Here is a 19425-nt window from a genome sequence, read left to right as displayed (position 1 = left end):
TGTTTGGGCCTCGGTGCGTTTCCTGTAGGCATAGGACGTGACATTCGTTCGATCTGCACAAATCAGCCAGTATATCCTGTTTGGCAATTGATAATCCCTCCACATTTATGGAGATGATAGTCAAACGTGGTCTTAAGAAGGACCGGTGATGAAAGTAGTCATGCATTTTGTTCTTCTTTGTAATGGCTTGGTGGTAGCAGAATCAGCAGGACTACATGTAGTCCTCCCAGGGCCGCGACGTGGACGCTTCTGCTGTGGCTCCACGATGTTCTGCCGTCATTAAACTGTCGCACCCACGAACGCACTTTCGACACATCCATAACTCCATCACCACATGTCTCCTTCAACTGTCGATGCATTTCAATTGGTTTCACACCACACAAATTCAGAAAACGAATGATTGCACGCTGTTCAAGTAAGGAAAACGTCGCCATTTTAAGTATTTAAAACAGTTCTCATTCTCGCCACTGGCGGTAAAATTCCGTCAGCCGTACGGTGCTGCCATCTGTGGGACGTATTGACAATGAACGCGGCCTCATTTTAAAACAATGCGCATGTTTCTATCTCTTTCCAGCCGGAGAAAAAAATCGGAGGCCTTAGAACTTGATTGTACCTCGTATAAGATACTGTAATAGAGCTGACGACTGAATATTCATTTTCCTCTATTATGCTGAAATTATGCTGCCACTAAAAACTTAGTTATTCCATTGTCAGATTCACTGGACAGGCGTTTAACACGAAAACCTGAACACAGCGATGCAGCTTCGAAATTCAGCGAAGGGGAGGCAGTCGCTATGAATGATGAAAGTGGCGGAGTAAGGAAATCGATGTACGAAGTTAAAGCGACTTCATCTAAGAGTGGCATTGCCAAAAGTGGCGTCAGTGACGCCTAGGGATGGCGATTACCGCGGAAATAACCGGTTTTCGGTTATATTGTTTTTCAACGCCAATTTTAACCTGGCTGATAAAACCGGTCAAAATAACTGTTTTCTGAAGTAACGGATTTTTGATTTTTTATTCCTTTTGTTTCCTGTAATAAATGCACAAATTTAACAAAAAATGAAAAATTTGGACTCCCTCACATTTAAAATACATAGTCAAAATATTGAATTAAATATACAAATAAAAGAAAGTCCGCACTCTGTTGCTGCTTTTCTCGAAAAGTGGTATATGATGAATACTAAAAAAAATTATTGCGTATTCTGCTATTGATCCTAATGTTTTGAAACTCTGGTCAAAAACCATGTTGTAATCGAGGATCATACCACTATTTGTGCATTATGAACAGTAAGTGCTAAAGGATGAAAACTGGGGTTGAAGAACTCTCATTTTTAGTGTTAATTAGTCCGTTTCCAAGGTGTACAAGCAGATATTATGTAGAGACAGGCAGCAATCAGTTACTTTCTATTTTTATTGTAAACTGTGAATGAAGTGCTCAAGTTTTCCACTAATATGATGCCGCAATTTTGTTGTGGCTCCTCCTTTTTTTAATCTCTTCAAGCAAATGGAGCATTGTACTTCACTGATACCTGTTTTCTGTTGCTTGTGCCTTTATCCCGCGGTTTCGCAAGGTCGGCATTGTTAGGATCACATTTGGGAAGGTTAATGTTAAGGGGTGGCTGGATGCCCGTCCTGCCGCCACCCCGTACCCCCCGGGGTGGAATTAGTGTACCCCAGCTGTCTGGGTCTAGTGTAATCGATGGAATAGCGTGAACGTGTTCATATGTCAGCGAGTCGTGTAACTGAGGCGGAACGTGGGGACCATCACGATATTCACCTAGCGGGATGTGGAAAACCGCCTAAAAACCACAACTAGGCTGGCTAGCACTCCGGCCCTCGTCGTTAATCCGCCGGGTGGATTCGAACCGGGGCCGGCGCGCCTACCCGTCCAGGAAGCAGCGCATTAGCGCTCTCTGCTTACCTGAAGGGTTGTACTTCACTGATACCGCACATTGCAAAGTACGTGCGTAGTAGGGGTGGTGCCATTCTGCAATAAAGCTCGGGTCCGGCGACGACAGTGGGAAACTACAGTATAGACCAGTGGGGTAAGTCTTGCACACTGCATGTACCCCGTGTACAACCCAATAGGAGACGCCACACGATAATAGGTACATTATTGTCACAACAACGCCGTATCAACTCTTATGCTTTGTGTTCGGTGCTCGTTACTGTCGTTATTGTTGGTAAAATAGCACTAATCGCTTTTCCAATTTTCTGTTACAACGCAGTATTTCAAAGCAACGGAAGGTTGATGCATGAAAAATTACTTGTGACTCTTCAAGCTTTCCTGGCACGTATGTTGTAAATAGTCTTCACAGGTTTGCCGCCAGATCACGTTGTGCAGGGAATTTGCACAACGTGATCCGGTGGCAAACCTGTGAAGACTATTTGCAAAAAATGACTTGCTTTTTAATATAAAAAAAGAGGTTTGTTTAAAAACCAAAAATTTTAGCCCTGCTGCTATGGCTAATTGCTCTTTCGGTTTCTTTAGCCGGTTATTAGCAAAAAAATAAGAAACACCTGTTATAGAAAAAGAGCAAATAAATGCCGAAAAATACCGGTTACTCAGGACTAAAATATCGGAATCGGTTTTAACCGATAGATTTTTTCCCATCCCATGTTTACACCTGCAACTTCGGTGATGCCACTCGAGGGGCGACCGAGCGGCACCACTTAAGCTGAATGTGGAAATTTGGCCAAAATTGACTACTCGTTATGGATTCGTGTCACATGCCTGCATGTAAATCAGCTGCCAACTACTTCACTAGTGGCCCAGTACGTCAGTGGTCAAGCATGTATATCAAGTGCAGAGTTCTAAAATCCTGAAAAGTGAGTATGCTGCAGACTGCGCACGTGCAGAAACGGTAGTATGGCGTCGTCTGCTAACATCGGAAGTTAACCTTTTCACCCAGTGCTGAATCCTATGAACATAATGGTTTTCGTGCTTTTGTATCTTCTTAACATTTATTTTGTTGTTTGCTTTGTTTTCGTGACACATTTCGAAAGTTACAGGAGTACTTGGTAATTTTTCCTGAGAGTGTTCTTGTACAAGAAAGCGACCAAATAAATGAAAGAAAAATATTTTCTTATTTTACAGTGTCTGAACGAAAAAAATTGTGTAAATAAGGACGTAAACAGATGGAAAAAAAGTTAATTAATAGATTTTATCAACAGCTAAAAAGTCGGATCTGTTGAATGATAATAACAATTTATGATGTTACGTGGCGCGTAGAAACAAAACTAGGTACAAAGGATAAAGAAGTTTTTACTACCCTCTCAATGTTGTCTGTTTATATATATTTTCTCAAAAGAGAAAATAATTGTTGATATTTTGAAACGTTTGGCTGCCGTGTCCTAGCATAGGGTAGAGGGAAAAAGTGGGTTACAGGTCACAGTCTGATTCCCGAGCAGCTAGGAGCGAATGCAAAGACAAGGTTCCAGTGATGACAGATTGATTACTAGGATCAGTACCAAACACAGTCACGGGGCACCGACGAGAGGCGTGGATTTTGGGATTCTTGTAGGGTACTCGCAAGAGGCTTAGGTGAGTCAAAGGTGTTAATAAACTTATTTATTCTCTTCAGACTAACTACTGCATTGCAGTCTAATTCGGAGCACAAGAAAAGCAAAGGATTCGACTGGTTGCACAGCAGAAGTCAGTGTCTTCAGTCCCTGGGGTGATAGCTAACACAAGTGGCAATCCCCAGCAGCATCGTAAAGTACAGACATTGACAGCAGCAGCCAAGTGAGAAAACAGACTAGTCAGCCAAGTGAGAAAACAGACTAGTCGCCGTTCATTCGAGCCTGGCGACGAGCGACACAGAGTGGCAGTCCCAACTATCTATCTGAGAGCTCTGAATACAAACAACCTAGGTTTTTAAAGGATTGTGGCGGCGCACTATTTGTCCCTATCTATAGTCGGCCCAACAATCCGCCGACACTTCACAAACATCGGCCAGTCTGACATGGGGCTCTGCATCTCCCTGGTGCCTCTGGCCAACCACATTCAGACCCTCCTCCTCCTCTGTAAGTAGAGGTGTCCCTGGCCTTTCCGTTAACAGACATCAAGTTTGGCAGCAACAGCATCCAACTGAAAGCTAAATTTCACTGCTCGTCGTGTTACGGCTAGCAACAACAGTGTTTAAAGTCAATTGGTCCCGCCCTGGGACCTCTCGTGATGGGGACCGCTGTTCCAACAGTTTTACTCATTTCCCATCACACTCTTAACACGTTTGAATCCACTGTCTTGGCTATTCTCAGGAGCAAGTATCAAGCTTGCTTCTTGTGATAAAACGTCCCTGTTTGCGACCATTTCTAGTGTGACATATTGCATCAGTGTCTAGATGGTGCACGAAGTTACTAGTTAAATCTCGGAAGTGAAACTTTTACCCTGGGAGAGCTGGCCAGTGCGTCTACGAGTTCGCAGGCCCCTACTGTTACTTTTTATCGCTGGAAAGCTGGAGGCTAACACTCTCTCGATTGTATCTCTGATTACCTATCCTGGAATGCCCTCCTCCTTTCCAATAGCCTGAAGCTATACGACGTACATGACAGAACGGCACTTTTGCTATTCCTCCAGTTCTCGGCAGTGGGGATACTTTACCATTGGCCTTTGTGGAGCACATCCACAATGAACTTCGATTTGGTTATTAACAAGCTCAATTATCATTGGTAGCTCCTTAATGTTTGTTGCATAAAGGATTTTTGTATAATAAAGGTGCTCCCTTATTATTCTTTTCGACGTTCGGATTCTAAACTGCACAGCATACAACCCTCATTGACGTGCTTTTTTGGCTTCAGTGTGTGTGTGTGTGTGTGTGTGTGTGTGTGTGTGTAAAAAAAAAGGCCACTCATGACAAGCAAGACTCAGCGCTGTAATAAAACACCAAGGGGCATTTGTCACAAATAGTTGATTGAGATAAGAAAATCCCTCACGTAAAAGATAGCTTTATGTTAGAGCTTGGATAAATAGCGGTGTTCATATTGGAACATCGCTGTGAGCCATGCTTAATAAATGAGCAATGAAAAGGCGATAAGCCCGTCGATAATATTTGCTTTGTTTTTCTTCGCTTGTATGTGTGTAGGCATTTTTATTGATGAAATACCTTCCGGGCCTGCATTGCCAGATCAGAAAGACACGACTGTCACATATTACTAAGCGATATTGTTTAATTTTTCTGCCACTATTCCGCGATTATTTTTATTTACAAGGAGGAGAGATTTGAGTGTTTCTCGTTGGGAAGGTGTTCTCTAGTTCCTGTTCGTCGGCTGCAAGCGATCAGTGAGTCTTTTCACGAGGTTCGAGCATCCCTGGGGAGCTGAACAGTACAGCGGTCCGCTACAAGGTTTGGTTGGCTATAGTGGCCACACGAAAATTGGGCTTCAAGGTCATCTCGCCGTCTTACAACATTGCCAGTTTTTTTTATAGTGATAATTTCAAATATTCGTGAAGTTTAAAAAAGAATATTGGGCAACTCTATTTTTAGCCTAGAATATGATAGAGGACTTTGCAAAACAAAATTCTCACTATCCGCTAGGAAAAAAAAGAAAACCAACGTTACAAGAAATTTTGGAGGAAAATAATATTTTACTTCAGCCTGTGGTAGTAACAGAATCACTAATATAATTGGTTATTTCGGAAATACAAAAGTATTCTGAGATAAAAGGTAAAATATTATAAGACGTGTGAAACTGTGCCGACTGCATAGCGAAAAATGTATTCGCTGATGAATTTTCGTTCTGTAGAGCTGCGAAGAAACTTCCTGCGAGAAAGTTGTTAAGAAAACTACAAAAAAATTTTTGATAACATTTCAGTTTTCATTATTCTATCGTATCACACACAGAGGTAAATTACTTACGCGATATTCCGTGCGCAGCAGCGCCCAAGTCGTTGTAGGCCGTCGCCAAGAGTTTTGTTCGTCGCCAAGAGTTTTGTTCGGACGGCTTCCTTTAATATGACCGAGAATATTCCCTACTTTCCGAAAATATTTTACTGGCTGCTAATACATATCCTTCGTCAATGCATCCGTCACTCAAAACACCAATATCCGCTACACAAACGTAATTGTAGTTACTTTGAAGCCAATATTTTCACTGAAGTCGAGCAAAATACTTGTTCGAAAGGTTTTGTGAAACCCATGTTTTATCTAAATTTGCTGTAAGCATATCATTCTCAGCACGCAATACATGCTTGGTACACAAAAACCTTGTTCTTACTACTGCAGTGTCCCTGCCTTGTGTTACAAATTAGTCCATCATTACAGTTTCTCAATTAAAAACCAAATGGGCGGATAAGACAGTGCATTGAAGAGGCTGGCCAGAATAATCAGTTTTATCACGGACATTACGCTAAATTTCTCTAGCCATCGGATACTATCTTCTGTCATACTAAAGTAATACAATTCTATGTTCTAGCTTTTTGTAAAAGTCGTCAAATATTATAGATTTCTATGCTCTTCTCAAGTGCTGGGACTGTTCCGATGTTACTGCACTGTTTATATATACAGTCGATACAGAAGCACCACAACGTTTTGTCATTTTATGAACTGCATTACCCTTACTACGCAATAGCCAGTAAATCCTTCTATGAAAAAAAGGAGTTAAATTTCGAATGTACAAATAAACCGAATGCAGTAAGATTATATCCGAATGTAAAGACATTCGATAGACCGTTTTAGGAGAAACTGTTGTCAATTAATGCAGAATTGACAATCTTATTTTAATTGACAGTTACTGTCAAGTGAGCTGATCGCCACCAGTTGGGATAAATTTATCAGACGTCTACTGCAAGGGAAAAACATTCGCAGTTTGTCGTCTATAACTGAAATGAATAGAAAAACATTTAAATCAAGTCAGCTTTTTACATAGATGGCACTTACGTAAACTGAAGGATCTTCTGGCTCCGAGTCTTCAGATTCACTGTCGCTTGTTCCAGCCAGGTGTATCATCACAGATTCCACTACGGTGTCTCCTAAACCCTGGGTGAAGAAATCAGTTTCTTGCAATGATTCTGCAGGTTTTATGCACCTCTCCCAGTGCTGGTGAGTAACATTATCAAGAGCTTCGTGTGTTAGCTTCTCGACTTCAGCAAGTTTGAAAGTAGTATTTCTTTTCGCTGTTTCTCGCTTTATTTGGGCCCATATCAATTCAATGTGATTATTCTGGCAGTGATACGGTGGTAGACGTACCACTTGGAGTCCCGTTTTGTTTGCCAGTTGATCTAATTCGTAAGTCTTTTTGGCACCTACGATTTCTTCCTTAGACAGTAGCCTTCGTTTGATCGATTGAAAATGAAACATTCTTTCTCTTTAACCATTCCATAATATCTGCCTTGCGCCAGTTTGAACGATGCAGCTTTTCTATCTGAATGGAGTGGTAGCTGGCTTTACGCACCACGATAATTGACCCTTCTTCCAGCACAAACAACAGTCCAATAAACTAATTTTTAAAAACTTCTCCATTCATTTCTGAATGGTAATCGGATTGGCAAGAACTTTTCCCACCACGAAAAATAAGTTTGGTCTCTGGCATGAAGCCTGTGGTTAATGAACCAGCGTGGGCGATGATTAATCGGCCACCCTTACCAGTAGGCACTTTCAAACCGCCGTTTCCTTTGGAGTCGTGTCATATATACTTACTGGTGTGGTTCTGTGAAACCCAAGTTTCATCCAAGTACACTACAGGCCTGGTGTCTTCAGCACACAAGAAGTGCATTGTACGCAAAAACTTTGTTCTTGCTGCTGCAATGTCTTTGCGTTCCTTTAAGAATTTCCGTCTGTCATTACAGAGGTCAGCCTGTATTTTTTTGACCATTGGGTACTCTCTTGTGTCATAATATCCAAGTACAGTTCTGCGCATGAGCTCTTGGTTAAAATCGTCAAAGGCGGTTGATTTTCGTTCACGTTCATATCCCTTGCTTGGAGAATCGAAACGCTCATTCATGTCTGGAGATGGCCTACAGTTGACTAGGTGACACCACACGCTTTATTAGTATGTTTATGAATTTGCGCAAAATTTAAGTTATTCCTCGCCTTTTCATTGTCGGCCAGATCAGTAAAAAACTTGTACATTCGATATGATAATTTTCGATTGCTGATGAATGTCGTTCCGCCCTTTACGCACACGAACCGGAGTAGTACTTTAAGTAGGCCTTGTTCATGCATTGTTGCTCACCACCGAATACACGTCAAAGCACCTTTCTAAATACAAGGCGGGCGAATCGCATCCCGCGGCCCCTGCTGGAGGCAGGTAGCGGCCGTGACCTTGAGGAATCTACTTTCGTGCCGGCCACCAGTGCCCGCGCCTGCCCTCCCCGAGGGCAGCGAATTCTGTGTCTTTTCGAAAGTTGGAAATTGTGGGTGAAGCAGAAAGTTTCTGGGTATTCGTCTACCGGCTGCTGTCTGGTGGTGGTTGGCACACCATAGCTGTTCTGAAAATGTAAGTTTCGCGATTATGTAGCGTGAACCACATTCTGAGCAGCTTACAACTTGTTTGATCTGCCAAGGAATTTGTGTTGCCTATTTGATTATAATTTTTAGTCTCTTTTTGTGTCATTAACTGTGAATTTAAGAGCTGCCCAGGTGGCGATATAGTATTGGGTATTCTCTGTATAGTCTTCTAATTTCTTACCCCCTCCACAAACACGCGCGCGCGCGCGCACACACACACACACACACACACACACACACACACTCACACACACTCTGTTAGCCCTTTTCTGTGTCATTTCTGTTGGTACTTTAGGAAATTTTTTTGTGCATTGTTAAGAAGAAATAAAAATCCTTTAAGTCTTGCCCTACATTTAAGATCCTTTAATTGTCCAGCAACTTTTCTTCGGTTAGGCGACTCACAAATAAGGAAAATAACCTGTTGTATACCAAAGTAGTTGTTCTCACTATAGCAGTGTTCTCTTTGTGTACTATGGCCAAACACAGCCTGTTGTTGCCAGAAGATAGAGACCCACCACAGAGTTTCACCATAATAATTAAGTTCGTTTTGGGCAAATTATGAAATGAAGTGCCAGTTATACTTCAAGACCACACATATGTGAAACAGTTTATCTTCGCCATAATAAGTAATAGTGGATCTCGGCAAAAATAAATTTTGGAAAGAGCAAATGCTTGTGGCCATTTGATTCGGTCTTCTGGCGGAAAATTACCTGACACAATTAAAGGCCGTGAATTTTTTTCACTGTTAAATAATATTCAATAACTTACATGTGAGTTAATTGATTAAGCAGAAAGTACCCATATTTAACAGTATTGTCGGCCATTTCTACAGACGTCTGCATTTTTCTGGCTAATATTCTCCATTTAGAATACAATGTTCCAAATTCGCACTCAACAGTCCTCTAAGCTGCTGACAACCTAATGTTGAAGTATTTTTTGTTAACACTTAACTAATATCTTCCTTGGGTTTTAACAAACCAGTACAAGTGTGTAAACTTTGTAGCCGAGATGACAAAAGATGTAGTCATATCACGGTTTGGCAAAGCACTGACATCAGAATTCTGATCGCCCATCTGACAAATGCAGAAGCAAAGCTTAAGCCCTAAATGATCCACATCTGTACTCTGCAGGCAAACTTACGGCCAGTGGTGGAGTATTCCTCTGGTACTTTCGTTTTCCTCTTTCCCTGTCCCATTTGCAAGTGGTGCTAGAGAAGGACGCCTGTCGATTAACTTCCGCATTAGCTCTAATTTCGCTCATTTTTTCGTCGTGGTTATTTTGCAAAGACATATGTGGGAAGAAGTAGTGTTTTGCCTAACTCTTGTTGTGGTTGTAACTCACGGTCTTGGAATTTCAGCAGTAATCTTCTCCGTGATACACAAAGCCTCTCTTGTAGCGACTGTCGCTTGAGTTTATTGAGCTTTTGCGCAACACTTCTACACTTTCTAAGCGACTCCGTGAGGAAAGGTGCCATTCTTCGTTGGATCTTCACTGTCTCTCCTGTTAATCAAACTGGTAAGGATCTTAGCGTGGTTAACGATACTAAAGAGTCGGTCGAACGAGTGTTTTATAAGCCGCTTTTTTTGTGGGTGCAATACAGTATCTTCAGACTCTTCCGCTGAATCTCTGTCTTTTCGTACTATTTGTTTAATGTGGTCCTATCACATTAATTCTTTCCGAATGGTTACTCCTTGGTATTTTGTGGTAGTTACTTCGTCAGTTACAGGCCACATGTCCTGCGAATACACATTACGCAGTTTTAATGCAGTGGTTTTCATTGCCTTCTGCATCCTCGTGCCGTTGTTCATTCCGCCTATAGGGGCAGTTTCGTACCTCAAGGACAAAGGATTTCCTTGGACCTCTGTCTGCTCGTCCACCTTATTTGATAAGGCTGTTGGTAAAATGAGGGTGACTTATTATGCTGGAAGTCTTTAGCTGTCAGTGCTAATTATTACTCAAAATTTAAGTGGTGGTGAGTTCCAAACCTGGAACTGAGGACATTTTGATTGGTAATCAATGATGCTACCCCATCACTATGGTTGCATTGTAGGGTGTGTATTAGATAGCATTGGTAGAGGAAATAGAGGAGATCCAAAGAAGAGCAGTGTGTTTCATTACAGGTTCATTTAGTAAGCACGAAAGCACTGCAAATGTGCTCGGCCAATTCCAGTGGTACACACTGCGAGAGAGGTGTTCTGCATATACCTGTGTGCTTCCTCTAATGTATGTCTCGAGAAAGACCTTGAAGGTGAAATCAGAGAGATCCGAGCTCAGGTGGAGTAGTAACCAGCAATTGTACTTCTTGCAGTCCATTCACAACTACAGCAGGAAAATGGAAGTGACAATGGTACACAGGGTAACCTCTGCCACATGCTGTAAGGTGGCTTGCAGAGTAAAGATGCAGATGTAATGATCCGATATCGGTCAATTGGGCAACTACAGAAATCACCTCTGTCTGTCGATTTTACCTCTATAAGAACAACACATCGAGTCCTACCTCTAAGAAAGTTCTGATTCCAGTCACAAATTTGGTCCAGTACTTCATAAGCTTGCATTTTGTTCATACACTGACACTAAGACCTGTATTGAATTGTGAACACGGTGCCAACATGGGCTACTTGTATTAGTACATAACACTACAGCAAATGTAATTTCTGAAAAATTACCAATATTAACATGTTGGTGTCATTTTAGCGTTCAGCTGGCAAAGGCGTACAAAAACGAAATAAATTGTAACATTTATTCACAATTCCTTAAGCGATTGAAACTACTGCATAACATATTTTCTTTACAGCCTAACTGTAAAAGAACAAATAAACTGTATCTTCCACTTTATAATGACAAAGAGGACACTTCTTGCATTTTTCTCTGAATTTGTCATTTCCTCTTTTTTTGCTTTTGGTGGCAAATGCTAAGAAAAATGAAACATTAATGGCACGGCATCTGGCTTGAGGTTTCTTCTGATACTCAAGTCCTCAGTGTTAAAACATTCATGTAACAAATTTTTGCTGCCTATTTTTGTGTGATTGTTCATCCTGTATGAGACAAGTGTCCAAATATTCTTTGATGCGCCATCACTGGGAAATACTGATGTGACATAAAAAGATTTTACGAAACATACACATAATAAGTGTTATCATTGAATTCGCAATGTTTGTACATAAATGAATGCTCTCAAATAGAAGACCTTTCACATCTGCTCATTTATAATGTCAGTCCTTAGTTTCAACTTATAATTTATTGTCTTGCTCTCAAAAAAGTGCTCAAAAACCTTTTGTGTTTTTAAAATAATTTTACCTATAGAACACAATATTTCTTCCTGTCATATATTTTTGCAGACTATAAAATGCTGCACAAGGCTTAACTACCGTAATAAGAAATTCTTTATTGAAAACACTACAGTAAATAAAAATTAATGTTTATTCCGAAACATTAGCAGAGGAACCTACCAGTTGGCTGATAGTGGTATTGGTCACTGTGATGTTGGTTTCAATGTGATTTTCAAATGTGATTTATATTGTCTGTGGTCCAGTGTTCTCGTCTACAGTGTCACTTACTATGTTCAGCACCTCTACTAGTCTTTTTGTACCTATCAGAGACAGACAGTGTTAACATGATTACCATCTTGCTTGAAGATGGCATTTTGCTTTCTTGTCCTTGTTTGGAATGTGGTCAACCCAGGAGCCTAAAATCATAAAGATTTATACATTATCTCTTCTTCTATTCTTTCTTTCCAGATTTTTTAACTGCTTCTCCCTTTTGTCTGCTTCGTTCTTCAATGCGGATTTTTGTGTTTTTACTTTATTCTTTTTCTTGGACATCATGGCAGTGTGTAACTATTATTTCAAACATTTCTCGTTTGAACATATTAACTAAATAATGTAAACTCTTCTAAGAGTGTTTAATTGGAATATTATTTTTGGTATTGGAATACTGGAAACATTGTTCTCTTATTCTTTCCACTTCTGCAAAAATACAACACATTTCTTCTATGATTGAGACTGAGAGTTCTGGGATGTTTTTATAGAGATCTTGATTGCTTCTTATTGTGTAGCTGCCATTTTAGTCAGTTTTGGTCACTATAATTTTTAAAGATTTTTTTATGTCCTCTTTCTCTGTTTGTAGAATATACATTATTTGGAATGTAGCAGTACACTCAACTGACTGAACCCTTGAGGTTTTATGACCACACTATAGCAGTTACTTTTCTCATTTTTTCATTGCAGGTGCCATTGTAGAGCTGGTATGTCATCTCAAATTTTGTAGCTCTGGCATCTTTTGCACAGATACATTTCTAGTTTTGGTATCATTTACATTGTTAATTAAGCCATTTGTTTGAATTATGGCCCTATGGCATTTAAATTTCTGAACTTTACTGGTTTTCGAAAACCATAGGACCTCCGTAATAGTGCCATACGGTCAATGAACGTGTTATTATTTTAAGGGAATACTAACTAAATGCGATGAATGGTCATAATAATACTAAGAAGAAGAAGAACACCTACAACAACAATGATGGCAATGTTAATGATGATGATTAATAATAATAATAATAAACTCCACCAACCTGGGTCTTAAAAGTTCCGAGGATGCCTGTCATAAGCAGTTAAAACTGATGGACACACATTTTCGCAAACTGCTAGGAATAGCCAAAACTTGGATATTACCAAATCCAAAACTAGGATAATTTCAACTGGATCTCACGGCCATATCTAAAAGGTATCTCGTGGAAATTATGAATGTTAAGGTAATCAGAAATGGGGATTTTGATTCAGATCATTATATCTCTAAAATTAAAGTATGATTTCTCCCATCTAAAACAAAAAATGCAACCAAGAAAGTAATTGGATACAATTCCACTACAGGTAATATTACAGTAGGAAATATAAAAAAAATTTAGAGCAGAACAAAACAAGATGATTGGCATGAACTCCTGGTACAAATTACTAAATCAGCAGAGAAAACTTAAGGACTGGCCGAGATTAAAAAGGAGACATGGTGGAGTGGAGAGTGTGAAGAAGCACTAGAACAAAGAGCTCAAAGTGGACAAAATAGATATGTTAAAGAAAACAACATTTAGAAGAATTCAGAAAAAAACAGAAACCTCAAAACTAATACGAAAAATCAAAAGAAACTCTGCTTGTGGAAATAGAAGAAAATTTTACCAAAAAGAGTACTATAACTTTTTTACCAGACTTTTAAACATGTACTTAAAAGGTATCAAGTATCTGTTTCAAAGACGAAAATGGCAAAATAGGATTAAATAGCAAAGAAAACACCAAATAGTAGCCAAATTTTTTGACATGCTCTTAAAATCTCCAGTTCCAACAGTTAACTTGGAATTTCCAGCAATACGACAAAATCTGTAGGAAGTTCACCCCCCCCCCCCCCCCCAACAAAGCAAGAAATTTATGAAGCCATTGAATCACTCAAAAACAGCAATGCATGTGGTGAAGACTACATTACAGCAGAATTATTGGAATGGTCTGAACCAAAGATTATTAATGATGTACAGCTGCTTTATGTAAATCAGCAAACCTATAATGGTATGCAGAATGAGATTTTCACTCTGCAGCGGAGTGTGCGCTGATATGAAACTTCCTGGCAGATTAAAACTGTGTGCCCGACCGAGACTCGAACTCGGGACCTTTGCCTTTCGCAGGCAAGTGCTCTACCAACTGAGCTACCGAAGCACGACTCACGCCCGGTACTCACAGCTTTACTTCTGCCAGTAGCTCGTCTCCTACCTTCCAAACTTTACAGAAGCTCTCCTGCGAACCTTGCAGAACTAGCACTCCTGAAGGAAAGGATATTGCGGAGACATGGCTTAGCCACAGCCTGGGGGATGTTTTCAGAATGGAAACATCCTCCAGGCTGTGGCTAAGCCATGTCTCCGCAATATCCTTTCTTTCAGGAGTGCTAGTTCTGCAAGGTTCGCAGGAGAGCTTCTGTAAAGTTTGGAAGGTAGGAGACGAGGTACTGGCAGAAGTAAAGCTGTGAGTACCGGACGTGAGTCGTGCTTCGGTAGCTCAGTTGGTAGAGCACTTGCCCGCAAAAGGCAAGGGTCCCAAGTTCGAGTCTCGGTCGGGCACACAGTTTTAATCTGCCAGGAAGTTTCTATAATGGTAAGATTTATTGATTTCAAGAAAAGCATTTGGTTTGGTAGACAGAGAGACAATAGATAAAATCGTTAGAGAATTTGGTGTGAAAGCAAAACTAGCAAACATATTCATGAAACTCTTAACAAAGACTATATCTAAAGTTAAATGTACGAAACAACTATCTCTGCCGTTTGAATTAAAAACTAGTGGTAGACAAGAGGCAGTTTATAACCTTTACTGTTTAACTGCATTCTGAAAAGAAAAATTAGGATCTGAAATTTTGAGCTAAAGAATCACAAAATTGAACCAGTAATTCTAGGTAGAAGAAAAATGAAATTAAGGTAAACTGCCGGGGTTCTGCAGTACTTTCAGAAATTCTGACAGACACAATTATTCAAATAAATCTTCTGGAATAAATAGCAAATAGAACTGGTCTCAAAGTTTCAACTGAAAAAAGCAAAATTCACGACAAACATAAAAAATACACCAAAATTCATAAAACACAAATTGGTAAAATAGAACAAATTGGTAAAATAGAGTGAGTGAGTAAGTTAATTCAAATATGTTGGAGAAGTGATACAGCAGAATGGACTAGAGAAATCTGCAGTAGATATAAGAGTTAAAAATAGAGCGAGGGCATTTGTTTTGACCAAAAATGTTTACAACAAGAAATGTATATCTACAAAAATCAAACTAAAACAATATACCACAGTGGTATGACCAGAATATTTATACACATGTGAATGTGTAAGAATGAACTATGAGCTGGTCAGAATAGGGGTACTTGAAAGATGTATAGTTAGAAAAATAATGAATGTAACACAAATTACAAGTGGCTCTAAAATTAGAAGTAATGAGGAGATCTACAAAAATATAGATAAAATATCATAAGTAATGGCTACAAGAAGATTAATCTTTTTTGGACTTCTCTACTGAATGGCTGAGAACAGGCTGAAGGAAAAAAAATTCCTATATTTCTGGAAGAAGAAATCAGTGATGATGCGGATTACAGAAATAAGGAAAGATCTAGAAAGAAACAACATTAAAGAATTGGAAATAACGGACAAAAATCTTGACAAGAATAAAATATTAAATTTAGAAAGCTTTCAATGTAGAGGAAAAAGAAATCGAGAACAAGATGGACAGAAGATAAGAATAGACAACATGAAGAGAAGATGGATTACTGCAAAAATAGAAAACAATAAGGAAAGAATAGGAGTTGAAGTTGTTATGTGATCCTTGTTAAGGAAATTGCAGAAAAACACCCTACCCTGGATACAAGCTGCCAATTTGCTGCTGCTTTCCAATCACCAATGAGAGTTTACCTACCAATCACTTACCACAGTAACACAGGCAAAAGAAACCCAATGCACTAGCCACCTACTAGAGTTGCCTTTAGATCAGCCACCAGGGTAGCACAGGCAATAGTGCACCATACAGCCACCCTTCCACAACGCCTCTTCAAATTGTCCTGTGACGTCTCTGATATGTGGTGTCGGTAGCCACCAGATCCCAAAATGACAGTTCATAAAGCAGTGAACCACCCTGGAAAGGACCACAGCAAGTCAGTCAAAACATTGGAAATTTGGCTGTTTTAATAGTTGCAGTTACTTGGCCCAATGTCCAAACTTATTTTATCCAAAATGACACCGGCCATAGATGCCTGTGAACTTATACACATGGGGATCTGCATCTGATATGAGGTACCAGCACACATTAAAATTGTTTGTTATTGTATGCCTTACTATCTGGGATGTCAGCAACCTGCGGCTCATTTTTGAAAATTATTTTCTATACCCTGTTAAACTAATTGTGCAATCAAAACTTATTCTTCGTCATATGCACTTCTAAAATATAGCAAAAGCATAGTGTTGATTGTTATAAGTTGGAAGGCATAGCTATACAGAAGGTATGTCAATGCTAGATGTGAGCCATTTCTGAAGTAAGAAGGAAGAAACTTCAATCGGTGTGGAGCCTATTTTATACACCAAGTGTAAAGGTGCAGAATTCAAGTAGTTGACTGATGATTTCTATCTTATTATTTTACCATAAAACTTAAGTGATGACCAAGGCCCTTCAAAACATAGATGTACTTTTTTTCTGGTGAGATAAGTAGGTTCGTGATGATACTGGTGTTCATCACAGATCATGATACAGCATTTCATAGCAAAGTACTATAAAAAATTACAGCTGCTTTTGGCCCACCAGTAACATTTGGAGTAGAATGCCCAGTTACAACTTGGTCCCTGACAAAATTTATCACATATACTTGGAGATTTTAATATAGTATTTAATAAAAGTAAACAGCATATACTCCCAAAGAAGGTAGAGTGTAAGGGTCATGAATTCTATAAAAATTTTCAGGAACACGCAGTCACAATCAATGAAATTATTATTACAACTTGTCAGTTTAAGAAGTTTTTTGAAATAAAGAACTGGATGAGAATATTTTTCTTAACAAAATTTTCACCATTTCTTTTTATATCTGTTTCACACTAATGCACTTTCAGCTTCACAGTCATGTATCAGGCGCAAAGATGAAATAACACATCATTCTGACATGTCACACATTTTGTGGTATCATTAAATTATCCGCTCGTATAAACCATTTGCTGCATTTCAGGATATGAGTTGAGAACGGAAATACATAATACAGCTGCCATTGTGCACGTAATTTGATATATGGACGTCATGCGTGCATGTCACGGTATTGTATTAGTCTTCATATTTGCAAAACAGTGTGTTAAAACTATTTTTGCTGGTCACTGTATTTTTCATCTCTACTCATCTCCTGTAATGTGACGACTGGTTTCTAAGACCAAATATACATTTTAATAGTTTGACAAAGACATGTCATTCAGGCATGTCCAATAGTGTGCAATAAATTAATATTAAAATATTCAGTCAAATGGTGGACGTTCTACCTGACAGGGGCAGAAAGTAATAATATAAATTTTTTTAGTCCCATATTATACCAGTTGTTTATTGTATGCAGTGACGAGACACTCGGTGTTAGCTGGGATAAATGTGTAGCAAGAACTGTAAGAAAGAGCGTAACATCATTTAAAAAAGTAGCAACACAGTATGGGGCCGACAAAGAATTAATTTAGGCTAAGCTAGTGGAGTTTGCTGTCTGCTATATTCTTCAAAAGAAGATGATGGTGCGACAAGGGTGGTTTTGCTATGGCATCTTCTGCTGAAGTCTCTTGTAATGTATGTACTGTAGTTGTTGAAGGTTTCTGTAATGTAATATCCACTTTGTGTAGGTAAGAAGTGTAGTTTCATATGATAATTGAATTTTGTATAGTGTATCCTTCTCTTTCCTGAGGAACAGCACATTGAATTTAAAAGTATGAAAGAAATATATAACAATAATTTTCGCAAAGTATGGTATGCATCTTATGTACGGACTTATATTACTAATTAAAAATAAATACTTAAGTTAGTGGACTGGACTACCAGCTCCATTTGTAATTGTATGATGACCTTTCTACCACATTGAAAATTTATTATTTCTTGTAACAACCCCCCCCCCCTCTACCTTTTTTTTGCGGATTCATGGATTGCCAAACTTCTTTAACATCCCACAACATCATTCCTTACATTCCAGACTCAACAGAGGCTCTCCTCTCCTCACTCTTAAGGAATGATTTCTCCCATGTAGAAAATATTGTGAAAAGACTGACCCTTCCAGTCTTCTTACACTGTTCACACACTTTCATTTTTCAGAATTTGTAAGTGCCTTGGAAGGCTCTCATGTGCTCCTATCAAATGGTAGCATATTATGTACTGATTTAAGTCGATTCCTTTTCACTGGCATACTGTGAATGTTATGTGGCATACTGTGAACTCTTTACTCACCCTCTTTTTTTTTAATGATTTCACTGATCAAGTCTTCAAAACAATTAAAGAATATAGATTTCTGACATACAACTTATCACTAAATAAGATCTAGCTGTTTTCATAATAACTGATAATCTCTTGGGCAATTCCTACATTTTATGAGTAAACTAATCTTGTTTTTTGGTGTTACTGCGTAAATGCAAATTTCATTTCCATTATGTTTAAAATAGTATAACAATTTTTTTGTGATTTTCAAATATGTGAGTATGACTTTTAAAAATTAGTAACTTTTGCTTTTACCTGCACTAGTTAGTATCTTTTGCTATGTGATAATGCTCACACCACAGTCTAGTCTCAATATTAGCTTATTTGAAGTGATAATTTGTCACTAATATTTTTAAAAGAAATATATATTTAAAAAAATAGATTATTTAGGCAGGAAGTGTTTGTTTCAGTGTTCGAGAAACTCATCAGATTGCCGAAGCTCAACAAGAGAAAAATGCCAAGTTACGTGAAGCTTTTGGTATCTCTGAATACTTTGTCGAAGGCAGTAGTCTGGATCCACAGCGTCATGTGAAAGAGGCACAAGCTAAAGCAGCTGCAGAACAGAACAAGAAATATACTTTGGTCCGTACTCCCAGTCCAGAGCAGTTACCATCACATACTGGAGAGAAGGCCAAGAAAAGAAAGAGAAAATCCAGAGACAGGTACAGTTACCTGAGGGTACCATATCTTTATCCACTTAATTTAATAAATAGGAAAAAATAATACTAAATTGATACAAAACACAGTAAGTTGAATGCTAGTCTTATCTGGCTGTTACAGTCACTTGGTTACTCAAAATAACCATTACCAGCATCTAGACATTTCTTACAGTTGCCTGTATTAGTCAAAGTGCCTGCATACCGTCCTGTCCAAGTAGCTTTACCTGCAATTGCATTTTGTGTTCTTGGCTTAAGTTTTTCCATCAGTTTTGCTTTTCTGCAACAATAGTTCGCCAGAAGCCCATACTTGTTGCAATCATACTGGGACAT

At 39.0% G+C, this 19425-nt stretch overlaps 1 protein-coding gene across 1 annotated transcript in view; it reads left to right on the top strand.

The window, feature by feature from the left end:
- LOC124796279 (serine/arginine repetitive matrix protein 2) overlaps positions 1-19425 on the top strand; it is a 287456-nt gene that overhangs the window by 171583 nt on the left and 96448 nt on the right. The window contains exon 4 of the mRNA XM_047260400.1: positions 18847-19098. Within this exon, the coding sequence (XP_047116356.1) occupies positions 18847-19098 (252 nt within the window). The remainder of the gene's footprint in view (positions 1-18846; positions 19099-19425) is intronic.

Source organism: Schistocerca piceifrons, chromosome 1, assembly GCF_021461385.2.
Source record: "Schistocerca piceifrons isolate TAMUIC-IGC-003096 chromosome 1, iqSchPice1.1, whole genome shotgun sequence".
In the NCBI taxonomy this organism is placed as follows: domain Eukaryota; kingdom Metazoa; phylum Arthropoda; class Insecta; order Orthoptera; family Acrididae; genus Schistocerca; species Schistocerca piceifrons.
The sequence above is the reverse complement of the archived record's forward strand: the minus strand, read 5'-3'. Positions and strand labels throughout refer to the sequence as shown.